The 23,320-nt window shown below is 46.4% G+C and overlaps 2 protein-coding genes across 2 annotated transcripts in view; both read right to left on the bottom strand.

Moving 5' to 3' along the window:
* PVALB (parvalbumin) overlaps positions 1–23,320 on the bottom strand; it is a 179,728-nt gene that overhangs the window by 4,727 nt on the left and 151,681 nt on the right. Inside the window, exons 2-4 of the mRNA XM_056847386.1 lie at positions 20,659–20,687; positions 10,413–10,481; positions 4,167–4,299 (exon numbers count right to left, since the gene is read on the bottom strand). Of these exons, the coding sequence (XP_056703364.1) occupies positions 4,167–4,299; positions 10,413–10,473 (194 nt within the window). The 5' untranslated portion in view covers positions 10,474–10,481; positions 20,659–20,687. The remainder of the gene's footprint in view (positions 1–4,166; positions 4,300–10,412; positions 10,482–20,658; positions 20,688–23,320) is intronic.
* The window catches only part of IFT27 (intraflagellar transport 27), a 195,563-nt gene that overhangs the window by 42,442 nt on the left and 129,801 nt on the right, over positions 1–23,320 (bottom strand). The window lies entirely within an intron of this gene.

The following is a 23,320-nucleotide window of genomic DNA, read 5'->3' as shown; positions in this document are numbered from 1 at the left end:
ATGCCCTGGCAGAGGGAAGGAGGTGCTCACCCAGGATTTGACAATACATGGTCCCGTCCATCGTCCCTTTGATGCGGTGAAGGTGTCCTGTCCCCTTAGCAGAAAAACACCCCCAAAGCATAATATGTCCCCCCCCCCATGTTTGACGGTGGGGATGGTGTTCTTGGGGTCGTAGGCAGCATTCCTCCTCCTCCAAACACGGCGAGTTGAGTTGATGCCAAAGAGCTCGATTTTGGTCTCATCTGACCACAACACTTTCACCCAGTTCTCCTCTGGGTCATTCAGATGTGCATTGGCAAACTGCAGACGGGCCTGTACATGTGCCGTCTTGAGCAAGGGGACCTTGCGGGCTCTGCAAGATCTCAGCCTTCACAGCGTAGTGTGTTACCAACTGTTTTCATGGTGACTATGGTCCCAGCTGCCCTGAGATCACTGACATGTTCCCCCTGTGTAGTTCTGGGCTGCTTCATCACCGTTCTCATGATCATTGCAACTCCACGAGATGAGATCTTGCATGGAGCCCCAGACCGAGGGAGGTTGACAGTTAGGGTTAGGGTTGTCACCTTCTCACCAAGCTGCTTGGCAATAGTCTTGTAGCCCAGTCCAGCCTTGTGCAGGTCTACAATCTTGTCCCTGACATCCTTGGACAGCTCTTTGGTCTTGGTCATGGTGGCTAGTTTGGAATCTGATGGATTGATTGCTTCTGTCGACAGCAGAACCCTAACCCTAATCTGGCTGGTTGATAGGGGATCAAATACTTATTTCACTCATTATAATGCACATCAATCTCTGACTTTTGTCTTCTGGGTTTCTGGGGTTTTTCCTGTTGTTATTCTGTCTCTCACAGCTACAATAGACCTACCATTAAAATTATGGACTGGTCATTTCTTCGTCAGAGGGCAAACGGGTAAATTTAGCAGGGGATCAAATACTTTTTTTCCCTCACTGTATATCATATAGGACTTTAAAGGTCAAAAAGAGCACCTTGAATTTAGCCTGGAAATAAACTGGCAATTGGAACAGTTTATAAAGGATTGGTGGTTGTTCGCAATCCCATGTAAAACACATTATAGAAGCCCAGTTAAGAAGTTTTTATGATAGCTGACAGATTCTCAGCGAGCAAGAAAAAGCACCAATGGCAGATCAGCTGGAGTGGACTGAGTAGTTAAAATGGCCCAACAGCCAGTTGGTCTGAATGGCCCCTGTTCTTCTACAAGCCAGTACAACAGGGGCTGCTCCGTTCAGACGTGGCCAGAGGTACCTACAATGAGTACTGGCTCACCCATTGCCTCCTCCTTCACTGGCACAGTCAGCCAGTTCTGAGCAGAGTGGCACCTGCAGTGCCAGCAGAGCTACCGGGGCTTGGCTCTGCTTGCTCCAGGATGCCAGTGGCCGGCCAGGTTCACCCCTGAGATCACCCGTAGCGGAGGGAATGTTCTCCAGGCCACGGCTGCCGTCTGAGTATCGAAAGGCTGTGCTGTATGCAGGAACACTCCCAAACTGCAAGCCTGCTCTTTAAGGGGGAGTATGATTTCCCCCCCTCAGTAAAAGCCAGCATTTCTCTATGGAACGACTTATTTCCTTCTTGCCTGGGTTGAGAATTCTGTTTATTCACCCTCATCCAATCATAACTAAGCTCTGGCACAGAGAGAGTCTGGCCAGGAGTGTTTGGCCCGGTCCTTTCTTGTATGGGTGACCTTACTAAAGTCATTGTGGGGAGGGGAAAGGAATTGTCACATGAAGCTGCTTCAGGTAGAAGAAAGTCTCACTAGGGAAAGCCCCATTTCAGATGCTTCAGTGGTTATTTTGAGCACTGTTACAGATTCTTCTACCTGTTCTCTTTTGAGAATTCTCTCCTTTGAAGTTCTCTCTCCATGTGTATAGCTAATGCAGGCAGCTGTCGCTTGGTGGGGGCAGGGGTCACTGGGCTGCATAAAGATAGCCCTTGAATTATCATCTTTCTTTTTTAAGGTAACTATATAGCCCTTTTATTTACAGGGAAACAAGGGAACAAAACATGCAGGCAGTATTCTACCCAACTGTTCACTAAGTGAAGCAGCTCCAAATTGGGGGCTTATGTTATGTTTATGTTATGTTTATAACATGATTTGGGCTGCAATCCTAAAAACGCTTTTCTGGGAGTAAGCCCCATTGACTAGGTCTGAGCAGGATTCTGAATAAACCTGCTTAAGATTGCTATCTTATAGTGCCATCCTAAGCAAGTGCATCTGAGCATATGCAAAGGATCCTAAGATCTTTCCTTCTCCCTCAATGAACACAGTTCTTTTACCTACAAGGTCAGGGCAGGCATCAGATGCCGTATCTTCTCTTTTTACTAAATCTTTTTTTTTTATTAAGCTCAATCTATTCATATTATATCTGCAACATTTCCTATACTCCATTTTAAAAGTACCACAAACTGCATGCTTGTTACTTTTCTATCATACCCTAGAACATCTTTTTAACTATGTGGGAGCCTTGCTCAATCAGATCAATGGTCCAACTGCTCCAGCTTCTGGTTTTGTTATGGCATTTTTAATTGACTTGTAAAGCCCACATGCAGAGACCAAATCGTGTCCATTATTACTTCCCTTCAGCAACTGTCTCTGCTATACTACCCCTCAACATGGAGGCTATATTTAGCTATCACAACTAGTAGCTACTGATGGATCTATTCTCTATGAATTTTCCTAATCTCACTTTAAAGCCACCCATGCCAGGCCTTGACAAATTTTCTTTGGATCTACGAGTCAAACTTATTTTTCAGCCTTCAGGTTTTTGTACTTTGATGGCCACATTTTCTAATTTTTACTACCACAAAACCTAATCCTGACCTTTTCACAGTTTCTTATGCTGCACACTCATTTCAGAGAAGGAACTATCTTAAAAAGAGCCATTTCCTCCTGTGCAAGAAAGAATATGCTTTTTTTACAATGGTGCCTGCCACCAGTTGTTATAAGCATGTGTGGGTGTGCAGGCATGCACACATACATTTTAAAAATCTGTTGCCAAATAAATAATGGTCATCTTTTAACTGTTCTAAAAGCTTTTAATTGGTTAGTCTAATTAATCAAAATCAAAGTCAATTCAACATTGCATTTCTACTTAGAAATAAATACCATGGCTTTCCCAGTTAATTACGTTTATGTCTGCTGTGTTCATATCAATAGAAATACAGTGTGCAAAATTCACAGTAAATTAAGAGTTGGTGCTTCTGAAACAAAACACATTGTTGTAAGGACTTAAGCCTTCACTCATAACTAGAAACAAACAAAGGAGTGTTGGCACCTCAAATACTAGCAAATGTATTGAAAAATAGACTGGCATACTTCTTAGCAAAAATGAAATTTCAGGACTTGGGACATGCTCCCTAGTAAGTGTGTATAGGCTGCAAGAGGTTTATGAAAATTAGAAGACAGGCAATTAGAGCGTTCTCCAGTTCGTCAGTTGACTGAGGAATGTATTTAAATATATATTGAGTAATAAAATTTTAAAAGTATAAAAAAATACATCAATTTACGTTAGTGCAGTAGACGTGCACTGGCATATGGGTAACCTCTAGCCATGCAGATAGCTGATAAAACTTGTGATATTCATAAATTCAGGCAGCCTGAACCTACATATGTTTACTCAAAGTAAGCCCCACTGAGTTCCTGGGGTTTACTCCCATGTAACTGTGCACAGAATTGCAGCCTTTTAAATAGAGGGGAGGTGGGAAGGCTATTTCATTCAAAGTCAGGAAAAATTGTTATAGGGAAGCCAAGGTAAATGATCATTATGATTCCCCCTTAGTTTCTTTCTTTGGATCAGTATCAAATCTGCCAATGTGTGTTTCTGGTCCTGCAATACAATTGGAATTTGTTAAACCATCTTTGGAGGCTAAAGCATGGATAGCAACAATCCTTTTCAGATTAAAAATTTCTACTCTTCCGAAGGGCGTTATCTGCATCATCTTGCTAATGATGGTTTTTGAAGCACATGGGCAAACTATCACATTTCCTCTAAATGGGAATGGTAACTTAATATCTATGTACACAATGGCTTCCTGCCTGTGGCCACCAGGTTACATTATAGCTGTTGCCCTGTAGGATCATTCTCTATTGCATAGTACTACAATTCACTTTTCAGCTCGCATAAAAGGTAAGAGAAATGCTGGTTTTGCTTACTTGAGTTCATCCTCTTCAATAAAGCCACTTCGATCTTTGTCCAGAATGTGGAAAACTTTCTCCACATCTCCTTTGCTGAGTTTTTTAAGTCCCACCATTTCAAAGAACTTCTTGTGGTTAAAAGAGTCAGCAGCTATGGGGAGAATGGAGCAAGGAGATCGCTGGTGAGGCATGTTAGCAATTTTGGTCCCTCCTTAAATGGCATAGGGTCCATTCGTTTTCAGAAGCCCAAAGGCTGCTTTACCCATCAGCCGTTCATTACTTTCAACAGCCACGTCAGATAATGGCCTAAATGTTTGAGTGAGCCATCCTAGATCTAATAGCAGGGATAAAATCTCAGATCAAGGGCAATACTTTCCAGGGAACTCTCTTCACACACACATTCAGTGGCAAGGGATCATGAATATAGTGAGCAACTGTAATAAAATGTAACAGTAAAATGGCATTGATCTATAGTTAATGACACTGGTTATTGTATGCATCTTTTTACTGATTGTTTTCTAATTTCTGTAATAAAGTGTTTGCATTGTTTGACATTTTGCAATAAATTTTGTAATCCACCTCAAGTCTCAGTGAGAAAAATTGGACTATAAAGCAAATAAACAGATATTATTTGCATGTATAAACCAGCCTGTACCTATTCTTTTCCCCTGCTGATGGGAGAACATTTGAGCCTTGCAAAGCCTATGTCAGGGGTGGGGAACGTCAGGCCCGGGGGACGTTTAAGGCCCGCGAAATCATTTGGTCTGGCCCTCATGGGTCCTGGCAGATCTCTAGCTCAGAAGGATCTAAGTCTGGCGATCCGTCCCCTCCTGTGGCCAGGAATAGCCTCTATTCAAGGTGGATGTGAGTTTGTTTTGCCTAGAAAAGGAACCTTCTTTCCCCCTTGCAGAAGAGTCATTAGCTATGAAGCTGCTAGGACCGCCCAAGAAACTATGCTAACCCTTTCCCACCCGGGCGTATTTCCTCTGTACTACAAGAGGGCTGGGGGCGGAAGTGGCAACAATGGAGGGGTTAAAGGGGCCAGGGCCAGAATGTGTGGCCCGGGAATGATGTTATAAATATCCAAATGGCCCTTGGCAGAAAAAAGATTCCCCACCCCTGGCCTATGTGTAAAGGAAGTACAAGAGATCCCTTGGGATCTTTCAGAGGACAGGGTGGGAAGAAACCAATAAATATAGTGTTTTTTGTTTTGTTTTTTTAGAGCAGGCAAACATTTAAGGTTAAGGAGAGCCAGCGTGGTGTAGTGGTTAAGAGCAGTGGACTCTAATCTGGAGAACCGGGTTTGATTCCCCACTCCTCCATATGAGCAGCCAGCGGACTCTAATCTGGTGAAGTGGGTTAGTATCCCCACTTCTATACATGAAGCCAGCTGGGTGACCTTGGGCTAGTCACAGCTCACTTAGAGCTCTCTCAGCCCCACCTACCTCACAAGGTGTCTGTTGTGGGGAAAAGAAGGGAAGGAGATTGTAAGCCAGTTGATTCTCCTTAAAAGGTAGAGAAAATCAGCATATAAAAACCAACTCTTTTTCTTCTAATAAGGAAGAAAGATGAAGTTGAGTACTAAGATGCAGGCTTATAAACTTGTTCAGTTTCCTGTGGTCAGAGTAGAACAAGGGCCAAACTAGACACGATGGCGTCCACAGGTCTGACTCATGGACGCAGCTGCCATTTTAAAAATGATTTTAAAATGCCATGAGACTGATCCTGATCAGGCCCATAGAGGGGCAAAATGAGCACTCTTGTCCCCTCCATCCATGTGCCTTTTCAACTGCCAAAGCAGCCGCGTGGGGTGTGTGTGGCCATTTTGGCACTTGAAAAGGCGGTGGCAGGAAATAAGAGTGCCTCAGCCTGATGCACAGTATTTTTAAATCACTTCAAACTGATGGCGGCATCCACAGGTTAGAACTGTGGATGTCATCGTGTCTAGTTTGGCCCCAAGTATTGGCCAGATAATCAGTTCAAAAACATTTGTTATCTTGAAGGCAATTGGCCCCCATCACGCACCTACCCCGTCCCTGTTCAAGTTGTTGATGTGGCTTGGTCTGCACCTGCTGCAGAATGAGGTGGGAATGAAATGATAGAATTCTGGGGTGTTGGAATCAACTGTACAGAAGAAAGGCCATGCTGGATCAGACCAAGGTCCATCAAGTCCAGCAGTCTGTTCACACAGTGCCACACCAGGTGCCTCTAAGAAGCCCACAAACAAGACGACTGCAGCAGCATTATCCTGCCTGTGTTCCAAAGCATCTAATATGATAGGCATGCTGCTCTGATCCTGGAGAGAATAGGTATGCATCATGGCTAGTATCCATTTTTACTAGTAGCCAAGAATATCCCTCTCCTCCATAAACATGCCCACTTAAAGCCTTCCAAGTTGGCAGCCATCACCACATCCTGGGGCAGGGAGTTCCACAATTTAACTATGCATTGTGTGAAGAATTACTTCCTTTTATCTGCTTTGAATCTCTCACTCTCCAGCTTCAGCAGATGACTGTACCACTTCACACCTCTAATGGGGATGTACCACCTAGCTGAGAATGGTTATTGTCCAGTCTTCTCTATGTTGTATTAGCTTTCTACTTTCAGTTTTTAAAAGAAGCATTTAAAGAGCGGTATCCCCCACCTGCAATCTGATGTGATACTGGCCAGTGGGCTGTAGTGGTTAAAGCGTCGTATTAGGAACTGGGAGACCTGGGTTTGAATCCCCTCTCTGCCATGGAAGCTTGCTGGGTGATCCTGGGCCAGTCACGTACTCTCAGCCTAACCTACCTCACAGGGTTGTTGCGAGGATAAAAAAGGAGAAGAGAATGATGGAAGCCACTTTGGGTCCCCATTGAGGATAAAGGTGGGATACAAAGTAAATAAATAATTTCTGTCATCTGAGGATGTTACCAATTCATTTTGCTGTTTCTGTTCCCCAGACCTGGCCAATCTAGAAATGTACGGACAGAGACCCTAGTAAAAATATGTGTGGGCTTAATTACAAGGCTACAAGGCAAGAAAAAAATGTGCAGAGAACTAAGAGAGAAAAGCATTTAACAATGACTTCGTTGGTAGACAGTCCCTCTCCTTTTTTAGTCACACATTGTCTGCTAAGAGCTAAGTTCCATCTGGTTGGCTACAACCAGTGGACTTCTCTTGGGGGTTCTGCCTAACAATTTCAACCACTAATCAGCCATTGGAGATTACTGCTGCTATCCAGGGACTTTGGTATTGTGGGAACAGGGACACTTTGTCCTCAGAGAAAGGAAAATCTAAAAGGACAAAGATTAACAACAGTGGGAGAAGCTTTCAAAACCCTTAACAAAAAAGAAAGAAAACCACTTTTCACAACTTTTAGAAGCTTTTACCAAAAGAAAAGCACTTTAATTTCCTTAAACATGATTTAAATGAACAAAGGCTTTTGTGATTGCTTGATACAAGTGTGTAACCAATTGGAACATTTCAAGCTTCAGAAAAATGTGTGCTCATTTAAAGAAAAATTCAAGATTGTACGGGGAGGAAGTAAAGTGGTCCCCGTCTTATTTCAGAAGGGAACAATGAAATGTTGGGGATGGGGAAGTGACCTCCATCTTCTTCCCCAGCTCATGTTGTGCATGTATTCAGAAGTCTCCAATGGGGCTTCCTGTCATGCACAACTGGCTCAGCCCACAGGTGCAAGCTAGATAACTGCACAGTATGCCAGAATATCCCAGGACAACTGCCTATGCTTGTGGAGATGGAGATGACAGGCAAAAGTAGCTTAGCAGCTTATCGACTGGGTAATATTCCTCCCCCACCCCCAAATCCCAGACAACACAAGACTGAGCACATTCTGATCTCTATCAGCCAACCAGGGCATGTGCATAAGTTGTAAAGCAGAGAAGTAAAGGCATGACAGCCATTAACAGTAATTATTGAAACCTATCATATGGAAACCTCAGCATATGGAAAGGCACCAGGTGGTCGTGGGTCGGAGCAGAGCTTTTTAATTTACCTACCACAACTTGGGCCATCTCAAGTAAGCACACACAGGGCTACTTTTCTTAATTTTGGTCTTCTAAAATGATCTACCAGTGCCCCAAAGGGGTAGGGCAAACTAGAAATTGACTAAGAGCACCGGAATTCGCAACAAGGTGTTCCAGTGGTGTGTATTTTTTAAAACAATGGCGAATTTTTTGTGTATATGAACACATGAAGCTGCCTTATACTGAATCACACCTTTGGTCCATCAAAGTCAGTATTGTCTACTCAGACTGGCAGCGGCTCTCCAGGGTCTCAGGTAGAGGTCTTTCATATCACCTACTACCTGATACTTTTAACTGGAGATGCCGGGGATTGAACCTGGGACCTATCTATATGTATCCACTGCTTTCCCAACAAGGACCCAAAGTGGCTTACAACATCCTCCATGTTATCCTCACAACCAGCACCCTGAGAGGTCGGTTAGGCTGAGGAAGGATGACAGACCCAAGGTTGTCCAGTGAGCTTAGATGGTAGTGTGAGGATCGGAACCTGGGTCTCCCAAATCCTAGTAACCACAACCACAAAACCACGCTGGCTGGCTATCCACCTGTCTATCCATGTAGGGCAGTTACCTAGAGACCGCTGTATCGCAGCCCTCTTTTTAGAATCCAGATCAATTAAAAAAAAAAAAAGATGTCTCAGAAGCTTCAAAGTGACTGAAATTAAAGATTCTTCTGCCAGTGGCTTTGAATCCAGGAGAGGCACTAGGGAAATCTAACACAGTGAATGACCTCCAAGAAGTGCCCTGATTAGGTAGGGCTGAATGCTCTGCTTCTTTCTTTATTTGGGCAGCAGCCTTCCTCCAGTCCTGCCAGCAACTCCAGAGTGAATGAAAAGTGGAGGAAGGGGTGTGGGGAGGGGGAGTTGATCAGTTAGTTCCCAGAGGATTCTCTTTCACCCCCATTGCCAGTGATGTTGGAGCTAGAGAAAAGAGGAGCCAGGGATTACAGCAATTTAGGAGGATGCTTTTGTGCCTTCAATTTTGGGGCTGGTCCATGACTTTCCTTCGGAGTTTAGCCCTTCATGTGGTATTTAGCAAGGTCACCCCCTTAAGCAGGTTTCGAGAGGCGGGGAGGACCTTTCTTACATGGCCAGGGTTGGACCTACAAACATTCTGGAAAGCAAGCTGCCTGGACCAGAGATACTGGGACAATGCAGTTGTCTTGGGCGGGGTGGCTGGGCGAAGCTTCCTTGGAGTTCATGAAGGCACCTCGGCTTGATTCTGCTCTCTGCTTCTGGCACACTGCAGACTGGTGGGGTCGTGCAGGGTAATCCGTGGGGAGGGGGGGAGAGGATGCATTGGAGAAGGTGCCGGAGTAGCTATATCTATCTCTGTTCAAAGCCATTAATCCCTGAAGAGCAAATGTCCTGAATAAGTGAGGAGCAGGGAATGGGGGGGGGTGTTGCATACATCCCGGAGTTGTATGCATTAGGAGCAGGAGTCTAAGCTCTTGAGCTCACCCCACCAGTGCCATCCCTCCCCATTCTGAATCTTCCGCGGCAGCTTGCCCGCTGTGTGCTCGAAAGAAGGAAGCCCTGCAGGTAAAGTCTGGACGCCTAGTGGCCTTCGCATCTTCTCCAGCAGCCCCAGTTAACTTCCAAAATAGCCTTCCACGCCTGAAATGCACAAGCACACACAAAAACACGAAAGCACCGGGACAAAGAGGGGGAGGTTTTTATGCACGGGAGGTTTTGTCTTGGATTTGCCACTTTAGATGCATATTTTCCCCATCCGAATGCTCAAAAACTCTGCACGGGGGCTTATTTTTGAGTTTTGAGCATTCGGATGGGGGGGGGGGGGAATGTGCCTCTACAGAGCAGCAAATCTAAGGCAAAGCCTCCCGTGCACAAATGGAAGTTCTGGGCAAGAGGCGGAATTACTGGTGGGAATGGAGCAAGCAGTGCTCAAAAATCCGGGGCTGAAGGACGGTGCCAGGAAGGGAGCTTACTCGGGGGCTCCCCGCGCCGGCCTCCGGGCCGTCCAAACCTGAAAACTTCTGGCCAACCTGCGGGACAGAGCCAGCCCGCAGCGGACCCTTCGTCCTCCGTTGCAAAACCAACGGGGCGTCTCATCTCCCTCGCGTCCAAAGGAAGTTGGCCGAGGACCCATGCCTGGCTTCCCACCAGCCCCGCGTTCTCCCCAGCCCCTCTTCCCTCCAGCTCGCCTTTCCGGCGAAGCCCCCTCCCCGCCCGGGGCAAAGGCGCCGGCGGGGAGGGGGGGGCTCCGGCGCGGCTCACCTGCAAAGGCTCCCACCGCCTTCTTGATGTCGTCCGCTTTGAGCACGTCGGTCATCGCCATCCCCGCAACTGCTGGAAGGAGAGTGAGAGAGAGGGAGAGCGAGAGCGAGAGGGAGCGGGAGAGGCCGAGCGCAGCCCCGCAAGAAAAGTCGGAAGAAAGAGGCGGGCGGGGGAGCAAAAGGGCCCTTATCATTGCTGCTCATATGACCAAAGCTGCAGTGCCGGGCGGGGATGGCACACCGGGGCAGGGCTGGAGCGGCGCCAGCCCCCAGCAGTTGGGCGCGCGAGGGCCGCCCGGCTCTCCCTGGCCATTGATCCATGGCAGGTTTTGCATTGGGGTTGTCACTCTGATAGATGCCCATTTCCCCCATCTGAATCCTCAAAACTCTGCACGGCGGCTTATTGTGGAGTTTCGAGAATAGGGATGAGGGAAAAGTGCATGTAAAGAGTGGCGAATCCAATGCGCAGGAGCCCCGGGTGGGGTCAGGGCTGGGGCAGGGGGTGTTTGGGCGCCGGGGGGGGGGCGGCGGCCCTGCTCCAGGTGCGCGTCGTCGGGGGCGGGAGAGGCGGCTGGCCCAGGGGGTCAAGCCAAGGTCGCGGCGGCGGGCGGGGGCCGCGCGCGCGAGCGGGGCCAAGGCGGGCGGGCCTCCGGGGATTTAGAGATCCGGCGCTACCAGGCCTCGTGCTAATCCCGCCGGGCTTCCCAAAAACTCTGGCCGAGGGACGCGGGATTGCTGCCCTTTCGGGTTTTTTGCAACTGCTCGGCGAGGCGGAGCTGGTTCGAGGTCAGCCCCGTGGCGGAGGGAGCCGCAATCTTTCCCCAGCTGGGGTTGCCAACCTCCAGGGGCTACCTGGAGATCTCCTGCTATTGTAAAGCCCAGATATAAGGGCTGGTTTAGAACACTATGTATTCATACGCACTCACATGGAAGCTTTGGGAAGTTGGCATCCGGGAGCCATGAACCAACAAATCATGCTTGGTACGGCCTTTCGCCAGTAGAGAGCTCTGAATTACCTTCATCTTTAGGAATGTGATTTCTAGTTACTAAGATCACAAGACCTAGAACTTGCTTAAAGACAGCCTTTGGCCAATATCTGTGGCTATGCTAATTAGAGTGAAGTGGACACTGAATGTGCATTGGTGCTTTTGTGTATCAATCTGCTTGTCAGCAGCCATAGGCCTGCCCCATGCGAATGCATAAATGATACTGACTTTCCTTTGTTTCTCGGGTGAGTAACTCTGCATCTTATTTGTGGGGAATTTCACCCTCAGGTCTGTGTTTAGCTAAATAAAGAACTGTTGCTCTTTTTAACCTCCTCCTAGTTGTCTTCATTAGACTCTATAAGACAACATGGCCCTTCACTATTACCACTGATCTCCAGCCGATAGAGATCAGTTCCCCTGGAGAAAACGGCTGCGTTGGGAATTGGACTCTATGGCACTGAAGCCCCTCCCCTTTCAAACCCCACCCTCCGGCTCCGCCCCCAAAACCTGTTGGTTGCGAAGAGGCACCTGGCAACCCTAAGCCCAGTGCTTCAACGACCCTAGTACTGCTCTTGGTACCCCTGCATGCCAAAACTGTAACTGCCTAAGTTCCTGCCCGTTCCCGCAGACTTCTGTGTAAAGGGGCCCTGTGGCCATTTGGTCATCTTGGCTAGTTTTCAACCTTTGGGACCTTTTTAGAAACCAACCAATCCAAGTGCAGCATGTACCGGAGCCATGAGAGTCAGCATGTGTAGTAGTTACTGCTGGACTAGGATCTGGGATACTTGGGATCAGATCTCCACTCTGCCATGGAGGATTGCTGGGTGCCTTTGGGCGGGTCACCCTAACCTACCTCACTGGGTAGTTGTGAGGACAAAATGGACCTAGGGGGAATTACTGGGAAGGGCAGCCATGAAGGAGCTAGAAAAAAGTCTTAAGTGTAAGGATGTATCGCTGGCAACCAAGATCAAGCTAATTCATGCCATAGTATTCCCTCCCTGTTACTATGGATGGGTGTGAAAGTTGGACAGTGAAGAAAGCTGACAGGAAGAAAGTCGATTCCTTTGAAATGTGGTGTTGGAAGACAGTTTCATGGAAACCCTGGACCGCCAAAAAGTCAAATCAGTGGGTTCTAGATCAAATCAAGCCTGAATGTTTCTAGAAGCTAAAATGACTAAACTGAGGCTCTTGTAGTATGGTCACATGAGAAGACAGGACTCACTGGAAAAGACAATGATGCTAGGAAAAGTTGAAGGCACCAGGAAAAGAGGAAGACCCAACATGAGATGGGTTGACTCTATAAAGGATGCCACAGCCCTCAGTTTGCAAGACCTGAGCAAAGCCATTATTAATGATAAGACATTTTGTAGGTAATTAATTCATAGGGTTGCCATAAATCGGAAGCAACTTGACAGCACTTAACTCACACACATACTTTGAGTCATCATTGGGGTGAAAGTAAGGTATGAATGCCTAAATAAATAAACTCGAGTCCAAGCTGCTGCCAATCTGGAGATTAGGCTGCAGCCTTTATTATTTATTTTATCACATTTCTACCCTCCCCGGCCATACTTACTTGGGAATAAATACCATAGAACACTGCTTCTATGCATCGGTTGACTAGTAAAGGAGATCGACCAGCTAACATAGCATCCTGTTTTTAACAGGGACCAGCCAGCCGCTCCCAGGAAGCTCCCAGTTTCTCCCACCTCCGAAACTGGTATTCAGAGTCATTTAGCTATCTTGGCAAATAGTCACTAACAACCCTTTCCTCTATGTATTTTCCCTTCTCTCTCTTATTTCCAAACTATATTTTATAGCAAGGAACTCCACATGTTATTTCTGCATTGTATGAAGAAATACTTTTTCATCTATCCTGAATTTACTGTAAATCAGTTGCAAGTTTTATATTATTACAGAGGGGGTTGGGGGAAAACTCAGTTCACTTCATACCATCCATAATTTTATAAATATCAGTTGTGTAATCTTTGTTCATTCTCAAGTATGTAATCTTTCTTCACCTAGAAGTCCCAAATGACTTTTCCTCTCATTGTTGTAAAGGCACAGAGAAGGATAATCAAGGCTTTAATCATTTCACTTGCTCTTTCTTCGCAGGTCTATGCTTCAGCTCTATGATATCCTTTTTTGAAGTGGGATGAGCAGAAACCCATATTCCAAATGTGGCTGAACCACTTAGATTTATACACAGGCATTTTGATTCTAGCCATGTTATTCTTATGCGGTACTAACAGAGAATTTGCCTTGTCGCTTCTACACACAGCTGATGTTCTTATTAAATTGGTGGTTGAAAGTGCCATCAAGTCACAGTCCACTTACGTAACGGTGACCTCGTAGGGTTTTCAAGGCAAGAGACCAACAAGGGTGGTTTGCCATTGCCTGCCTCTGCGTAGTAACCCTGGACTTCCTTGGTGATCCATCCAAGTTCGAACCAGGGCCAAAGCTGCTTAGCTTCTGAGATCTGACATGGGCTAGCCTGGGCCATCAAAATCAGGGCTCTCATTAAATTACCCACTGCAATGTCGTTCCTTTTCAGTCACCTCTGGTTCAGACTCCAGCAGCATATATGTGAAGCTGGGGGTTATTTTTCTCCCAGTGTGGCACTGGCACACACAGACATGGAATCTCATTTGCCACTGTCAGGGCTGTGGTGGTGACGAAGCCAGACCATCCTCCTTCTTGATGCCCCAGGGTTCTAAACTTGCCATCCATCAGGCCCAGCGGGGCTGTAAATTCACCCTGTAAAAACCTACACTCCAGCCAACTGATCAATGACAGCTGGACATTTAAAAGCCAGCTATCTGACAACCCACGGTCTGGGGACTCGACACTGGGAGTGGGGAAGGGGAGCAGCAGGGGAGAGATAGTTTGAAGGTGTCCACTCTCAAGTTTTGCCTCATCCCTGTAGGGCATCTGGGGAAAAAAATCCATTAGGCATGCCACGGGCATGGCCAGGGCCTTTAAAAAGCCTGAGGAAGAGGAAGAAGAAGGAGTTGATTTTTATATGCCAACTTTCTCTACCACTTAAGGGAGACTCAAACCGGCTTACCATCACCTTCTCTCCCCCTCCCCACAACAGACACCCTGTGAGGTAGGTGGGGCTTTGAGAGCTCTAAGAGTGCTGTGACTTGCCCAGGGTCACCCAGCTGGCTTCGTGTGTAGGAGTGGGGAAACAAATCCAGTTCACCAGATTAGCCTCCTCCGCTCATGTGGAAGAGTGGGGAATCAAACCTGGTTCTCCAGATCAGAGTCCACCACTCCAGACCACCATTCTTAACCACTACACCATGCTGGCTCCTACACCATGTTGGCTCCTAAGGCTAAGGAAGGCACATCATCTCTGGCTCACAGTTCAGAAAGGAGAGTAGTGGTGCTCAACCCTCATCCCTCTTTGTCTGAACCCAAGGGAAGGTGCTTCAGCCAAGTAGGACCCTGGAACATGACATCCATTGTGTATCCATTCACCCAGTTTGGGGAGATCATTTTTTGATCTCACAGTCTGCTTGAGTTTTTACCATCCTGAATAATTTGATATTGTCTGTAAAAAATGGCAAACATCAGGCAAATTTGTGTGTAAGTTCCTGGTTCTCCCTTGACCATTTTCTGATCCTTCATAGAAGAGGCTGATTTTAGATACACTGCACGTTTTCATTAGGAAGATCAACTATTTCACATCAGAGTTCTGTTTAAAAAACTGTTCAGACTAGTGCCCTTTATTTTCCATTTAACCATATCTCTTGTAATCTTTGTTTGATAAAATTCAGATGCCCTCCAACAAAACGTGTTTCAGACTGAATTGATTTATGAATCTCTGAAGTCTTCCTATCCTCCTTCAGCAATCCTTTAATACCTTTATCATCTAATAATCTGACTGCATTCTGTTCTTGCCCTGATATATTTAAACAAATTTGTTCTTAGCAATATTCTCTGAATGTTTTTCCCCATCTGCCCCATTATCAACATACATTTATTTTGCCATTGGTGCTCTTTTTATTTCCCTCATTTATACTTATAAAGGCAGTTTTCTTGCTGTCTAGAGCTTCCTTGACTCTGTTCTTTAACTGCACTGGCATCTTTCACCCCTTGTGTCTGATCAGTAGTGTACTTTTTCAATTAACTTTTATTGTGATATTTTTAAATAGCATGCAAGTCTCCTGAAAATATTTTATCCCGACTCTCTATTTCAGCTCCCCTTTAACGACTACATTTGAGAACTGTTTCTTTTGAGATTTAATGCATCTGCATTTGACTTTCCTCCTACTTATATGTTGATTTTGATAGCATCCTGATCCAGTTTAGCAACATTTATAGCTTGCACTATCAGGCTGCCTTCCATCTTGTTTTAATAGATTATTCTAAAACATAGATCTATCACATCTAGAAATATCTATTTATGCAGTCATTGTGAATCTGGTTGAAATTGCCCATTATTACAACATTTTCTCATTCAATGATACCAGCTGCTTTGCAGTAGGGGAAAATCGCAAAAGCCTCCACCTGAAAATTCACAACCTAAAATATATTACCGTACACAGATAGGAAGTGGAAATAGGAAGGACAGAGAGTTACAATGCTCATTGAAAGAGGTCAGCAATAAGGACAGAAAAATGAAGTGGAGAAGGGGTGGGGGGAGATGAATCTTAAGAAATGCTTTTTAACATAGACCATGGAGTTGCATAACAAATAAGAAAAGAATTCCAAACATAAAAACTTATAACTGAGAAAGAATGGATGAGTCTGAGAAAGCACACAAATGAGGGGGCGTCATCAAAAGAACAACTTGTCCAGGATGGATGGGACATGGCTGTGGGAAAAAGAGATGAAAGGAGGTAAAAGTGAATAGAAGGCTTTAAATACGAGAAGATAGGGTATTTTTAATATGGAAAACAGATGGAAGGCAAGGAAGTTAACACAATAGTAACATGATCGAAAGAGCAAGAATGAGAAATAAGCTGTACATCAGCATTTACTTGATGCTCGCAGCTTGAGGGTTGCTATTTCTATTTCTTTCTCCATGTTAAGATCATTCTCAGAATCTGGGGGGTTCGGAGTAAACTGGGTGATAACGGGCCTCCCATACCATGTTATTTCTTTGGACATAGTGATTCCACCCACTATTATTCTTTCTGTGGAGAAATTTGTTCCTTAGTCATATTCTAACTTTTTCCCACCCTGTGCTCTCCTAGACATATTCAGCACCCACCAACCCTCCCCCTTCTAGGGTTGCCAGCTCCGGGTTGGGAAATACCTGGAGATTTCTGGGGCGGAGCCTGAGGAGGGCAGGGTTTAGGGAGGGGAGGGACTTCAATGCCATAGAGTCCAATTGCCAAAGCGGCCATTTTCTCCAGGTGAACTGATCTCTATCGGCTGGAGAACAGTTGTAATAGCAGGAGATCTTCAGCTAGTACCTGGAGGTTGACAACCCTACCCCCTTCTCCTTTTATAGCTTCTATATCTTGGGAATTCCATTGATTCAGAATTGTCTCTCCAGGTTCCTAATAATACCTATTTATGCTGTCTTTTAGTATAAAACTCTGCAATCTGCTTTGTTCTTGCCAGCAGACCTTACTGACTATAAGTCTAGGGCATACTCTGTTAAGAGAGTATGGGCTTCAGCTTTTTCAGTGGCTGCCCATGCCCGTACTACGGTCTCCCAGAAGAGGTTGTGGGGATTCTGCCCTCCTGTCTTTCTGATGAGGCTGTGAAACAGAACTATTCTGCAGAGTATTTTGGGTAGCCTGAGTCTGAGCCAAAGGGAATATATGCACAGGGTGTTTTCAAAGTTGTTGTTTTAACGTATTAATGCAATTTATGTTTTTAATGATGTGATTTGTTGTGTTTTATTGTACTGTTGCATGACTTGGCCAGGAGAAAGGTGGGTACAGCATACAGACACCTACGGTAAATACTAGGTTGGATCCTATAAACTTAGATTGTATTTGCTACACAGTACACTTCTTCCTTTAAAACTTCCATTGGCGCAATGCCTCATTGAAAACCATTGATCTTGTTCAAGTGGAGATTCTAGAGGAAGAGGAAATGTCTTCCATGGCAGAGGCTAACATGCATGAAACTTTTTTTGGTTTTTATTTGGTTTTTTAAATTTTATTAATAAAATGGACGTGCATGAAACTTGTTCATTGGATCCAAGCCACTGAGTCCTTGAGTCCCAATATCATTTACACATGTACATTTTTTTAAAATACCTTCAACAGCCACAGTTCATTCAGTCCTTCCCCAGCTTTCAGCGACAACTCTGTTTGCATCTCAATTTCAGTAGAACTATTTGCTTTTATGAATGTCTATTTAGCCTTATTCAGAAAGAGTCAAATATTTGAAGGCTACTTAATTGACTGGTGCATCAGTTGTTTGTTTGGGGGAGATGCACTGGCTTTGTCTTCTTGCAGCAGGCCACAGATGGAGCCATCTGCCTTTAAAGTGTAGAAAATAAGGAACTAAAGCGTATATACTAATGAGAGCAAGTCTTTCAGCAGGTGTGAAATAGGGAGGCTGAGCTCTGAGCAAGATGGAATCATATCCAGCATGGTGGAACGGCTCTTGTCACAAAACATTTATCAGAGCTCTGGTATCAATGCTTTGTTCATTTTGTGACTTCTAATTAAAATGCAGTCGGTGGTTCCAAGGTCAAAAGAATCACAGAATCAGAGTTGGAAGGGACCACCAGGGTCATCATGCAGGAAATTCACAACTACCTCCCCCCCTCACACCCCCAGTGACCCCTACTCCATGCCCAGAAGATGGCCAAGATGCCCTCCCTCTCATCATCTGCTTGAGGTCATAGAATCAGCACTGCTGACAGATGGCTGTCTAACCTCCTCTTAAAAACCTCCAGGGAAAAGCAGCTTACCACCTCCCGAGGAAGCCTGTTCCACTGAGGAACTGCTCTAACGGTTAGAAAATTCTTCCTATTGACCACCCATTCCAGAGAGAATGGAAGGGCAGGACTACACAGCCAGACAAGGGCTTCTGTGTGGTTCTCTCCTTTCCCATTCCTACATGGTGGATCAGGGCAAAGAACTGAACTGACAGCACAATCTTGGTCTTTGACTACCAGTTTGTTGCAGATAAACAAAGAGGAGTCTTGTGACACTTTAAAGACTAACAACATTTTATTACTTTGTGCGCCAAAGCCCACTTCTTCAGATGCAAAGGACATAGTGGCTCCATTTATTATGGGCATGAGATTTAAAAGGCAGCAGGCTCTATCCTAGGGAATGTCCTTGCCTCCTTAAAATATGAAAAAGGTGTCTTCCAGGTAGGGACAGACTTGTGGCCATTTCCCCCACCATAACACACAGCAAGGGCTTTCTCACCTTGTTAAAAAAAAAACCAAAACCCCCCCACCCAAACCAATAACTGAATATCATTGTAACATCATCACCTGTCTATCAGGTTCTCTGAACTCCCAGCTTTCATTTTAAGCTGCCTCTAGTCTCTAGCTCCTGTCATTGCAAATATACAAGGGAGAAACATGTATCTCTGCAATGAAAGGAGCTTTCTTTTTAATAAAAGCTAGAGCTCCTGACTGACAGATTATTATAGCATTATAATGATATTCAGCTGCAGTTAAAAAAAACTAAAAAAAACCCTCTTTGGTAAGGGAATTTGTGATTGATAAAGTGAACCTAAACAAGAAGCTTGCAGTAACTGGCCAAGAAGGAGGGGACACTTTTAGTCCCCCCACCCCACCCCAAACTCTCACTTCCGAGCGCCAAACATCTTCCAAGAGTTAAGGGGGAGGGATTACAAACAGAAAAAGCAAAAACATAAAACCATTCCTATAGAGTAAGCGGATCTGGTCTTTCTAATTCCAAATGGTGCAAATAATCATCCAGCTTTACTGGTGAAGTTAGGGCAGAGTACTTGAGAGCTTCACAGCATTCTTCTTTGGGCTGGAAACCTTTCTTAAAGTAACCCTTTAAAAAGTGCAGTGTTGGACCGCAATGCCTTTTGAAGCAACTATTCGAGGAATGCCCTCTGGAAGAAACCTTTTTGTCCCAAACTAGCTTTTTGGATTTGACCCCGAGAAAAAGCCAGCCTCTTCCGCTGAGAACTGGGCCAGGCAAAATGAGGGGAAAGCGTAGGGAGACCCTTCTCTTCTGACCCTCCATCCCCACTGCCTGTTCTTCAGAACAAGGCCTTGCTAATCCCACCTTCTGCCACCTGGAGGCAGGTCTTCAACCTCCCAGACTGAACAGCTGGGTGGCTTCACAAGCTTGCAAGTCTGTGAACCACCAGCATTCCTTGATCCATCCTTCTGAAGGGTGCCTTGTTTTTGCTCTTTTATGTGCTCCCTTTTCTTCTCGTGGTATAAACTCCAAACTTTGCATACCTCATTTGGGGGAAGGGATCATTTTCCCACCGGCAAGACTAAACAAATCCACACGTAGGCAAAGACGTAAGCACCCCCTTCTGTTTTTGACGGCTCCACTGCAAACCATCCCAAACAAGGAAGGAACATCTCAGCAGTAGTAAAAGCACCCAAAGGCCCAACTGACAGCGACTGGGAATGCCTCCTTCACAGGGATTTATCCACCACCTGATCTGGGGGGTTCAACACACAAGTACTACTAGGAGCAAAGGCCATGCCAGTCCTCTCATCCTTCTTTCCCCTAAGCCCCAGGGAAGTTGTAAACCCCCCCCCCCATGTAGGTCCCCCTTTATGCGCACCTTTCTCCACACCGTTTCCCCCCCTGCTTGATCAATTAACCCTTTCCCACCTCTCAGTTGTCCTTCCTCCAGGTTTGTCCCGCTTCCCATCTCTCCTTTCCCCAATTCGCCCCCCCCCTTCTCTCACTGGTTGCAATCTGCTCGCGAGGATGGATCTCCCCCGCCCCTCTTTTAAGGCGATGGAGATTTTTGTCCCCTTTTCACCAGTTGTGCGTGTGTGTGTGTCAAGTGCCGTCAAGTCGCTTCCGACTCATGGCGACCCTATGAATGAAAGTCCTCCAAAATGTCCTATCTTTGACAGCCTTGCTCAGATCTTGCAAACTGAGGGCTGTGGCTTCCTTTATTGAGTCCATCCATCTCTTGTTGGGTCTTCCTCTTTTCCTGCTGCCCTCCTCTTTTCCTAGCATGACTGTCTTTGCCAGGGACTCACCAGTTGCTAGTAGTTCACTGGCCCCCGAGGTGAAAGCGAAGCCGGGCTCCTGACAGCCCTGCGAGGCGGGCGACCTGCTCAGGCGAGGTGGCCGGGGCTGCCTCTCCCCACCTGCGACTTACCTGCCGAAAGTGCTCCGGGAGAGGCTGCTCTGTGGAGGTGCTCAGGGGAAGGCGAAGCCCCAGGTGGGCACCCCGCTTATATAGGCGCCTTCCCTTTTCTATTTCGGGAAGGCGAGGCTCCCTCCCTCGCCGGTGTCGGATACTCTGGGACGGCGGCGGTATCACGTTTACCTTTTCCCGAACCCAACCGGCGGCACTATTAATACTCCTTGGCACCCACCTGCCTCCGGCTCCCGAAGCCGAGTCCATCGGGGCGCTCCGATGAAACGCCCATTGAGCGGTCCCGGGAGTCGAACTGGCATCGCCGCCCTGCCGGGCTATTTCAAAAGGCGGGCCGGAGGGATGAAGGATGGGGGTGACGGATCATGGGGCCGAGCCTCCTTCCCGGGCCGTGACACCTTTGCAGGGGAGAAGGAACGGGGGCCAGGGCGGGACCACCTGCAGGCACAGGTAAGGGGGGGGGCGCGTCTGGACGACGAAGAAGGCGGCTTGGTTTTTATGTGCCGACTTTCTCTACCGTTTAAGGAAGGCTCACACCGGCCTACCATCGCCTTCCCTGCCTCTCCCCGCAACAGGCACGCTGTGAGGTAGGTGGGGCTGAGCCAGCTCTGAGAGAGCCGTGACTAGCCCAAGGTCACCCAGCTGGCTTCGCGTGGAGGAGTGGGGAAACCAATCCAGTTCACCAGATTAGCCTCTGCTGCTCCGGTGGAGGAGTGGGGAACCGAACCCGGTTCTCCAGATCAGAGTCCACCGCTCCAAACCAACGCTCTTAACCACTACACCACGGTGGAACCATGAGCCAGCCTCTGTGCCTTTAAAGCACTGGTTCCCAACCGGGGGTCCATGGACCCCCAGGGGTCCCCGAGAACTAAATTAAGGTCCATGAAACAAAGTTATAAACCCATAATAAATATTTTCAATTAAAACTTCTCTATTAGAATAATATTTGAATATATACTTTTATAAGTTTAATGTTTAACTAACAGTTATGATTGAAGTTTATTTTCAAATTCTCTGAATTTTTATTTTGAACCTTGGGGTCCCTGCACCGAACAAAAAAGTCCTAGTGGTCCCTGGTCAAAAAAAGGTTGGGAACCACTGCTTTAAAGGAATCAAAGTAATTTGGATACGTGGTTCCACCCAAGGCGTTGAAGTTCCCTGCCTAGACCGGGGGAAATCGTCTTAGGAATGTCTGACTTTTGAGGGTCTCACTCACCTCCTCAATTATTTTTCCTCTCCAGGCGAAAAGAATATGAAAGAAAGAGGGTCATGATGCTGGTGTAGTGGTTAAGAGCGGTGGTTAGGAGTGGTAGACTCTGATCTGGAGAACCGAATTTGATTCCCCACTCCTCCACATGAGCTGCGGGCACTAATCTGGTGAACCAGGTTGGCTTCCCCATTCCTACTCATGAAGCCAGCTGGGTGACCTTGGGCTAGTCACAGCTCTCTTAGAGCTCTCTCAGCCCCACCTACTTCACAGTGTGTCTGTTGTAGGGAGGGCAAGATGATTGTAAGCCGGTTTGATTCTGCCTTAAGTGGTAAAGAAGAAAGTCAGCATATAAAAACCAACTCTTCTTCTTTATTCGTTTGCATCGGGGTCACCAACTTTTTTGAGCCTGCAGGCACATTTGGAATTCTGACATGGCAGGGTGGGCGCAGTAACAAAATTGCTGCTTCAGGAGGTGGTGCCAGCTACAAGATGGCTGTCACAGCTTAACTTCAGTAACACAGTGGAGCTCCTTGTGTTGGCAGCTGCTGCCAAAGCAACATTATAAAAAATCTGCACAGGCAATCAAATTTTCATTAGCCAATCCGAAGCCTTGCTGGGAAAAGCCCTACCTGGCCCCACCCACTTCCTAAAAACACTTGGCAGATTGCCAAAAAAGGTGTTGGCAGGTGCCATGGTGCCCACGGGCATCACATTGGGTTTCAATATTTATACCTTGCTTTCCTTCCAAAACAACTTACAACTCCATTCTCCCCTCCCCCATTTTATCCTCACTAGGGCAGCCTTGTGAAGTGGGGTAGGCGGAGAGAAACTGAATGGTCAAAGATCACCCAGTGAGCTTCCATGGCAAGAGGGAGATTGGAACCTGGGACTCCCAGATCCTAATTGGACACACTAATCACTACAGCATTCAGATTCCATGCTTTTGTGTTGGGATTTCAGACATGCAGAATCAATCCGGATAGTTCATTATAAGAGTGAAGTTGAGAGGTTGTCCAGGGATGCTCATGTTTTTGGCCCTTCTCCAACACAGAGTGACTTTTCAAAGTTGTAGCCTGTATCAAATATAGAGATCTGGGTTGTTGCATCTCTGACAATGGCTAGAGAGAAGTAGGGACATACAGATTCCACCCAGAGAGTCCTGAAGTCAGTAGTAAAGATCAGTAGTAAAGATCAGAGAAGTAGGGACCATGTGCATCTTACAGGAGTGGGGGAATGGGAAAGAGAAATGGAAAATTCCGCTTGGGAACTGTGAAAGGGCTGAAAGAGGCAGCCCGAGGCTGTTGTGCCGACTGTGGGCTTTTCCGCACGCTCAACTTACTCCTGATTTTCTTGGCAGTTGATCCACAAGCAGTGCAATTGGTTTGAGCACAGTTCTTCTGCACATCTGCCCTCCCTCTGCATTTTCTCAGTTGTGGAATCGGTTTATTTTCT

This window comes from Euleptes europaea, chromosome 3 (genome assembly GCF_029931775.1).
Source record: "Euleptes europaea isolate rEulEur1 chromosome 3, rEulEur1.hap1, whole genome shotgun sequence".
NCBI lineage: Eukaryota > Metazoa > Chordata > Lepidosauria > Squamata > Sphaerodactylidae > Euleptes > Euleptes europaea.
Note: the sequence above shows the minus strand (reverse complement) of the source record. Positions and strands in the feature narration are given on the sequence as shown.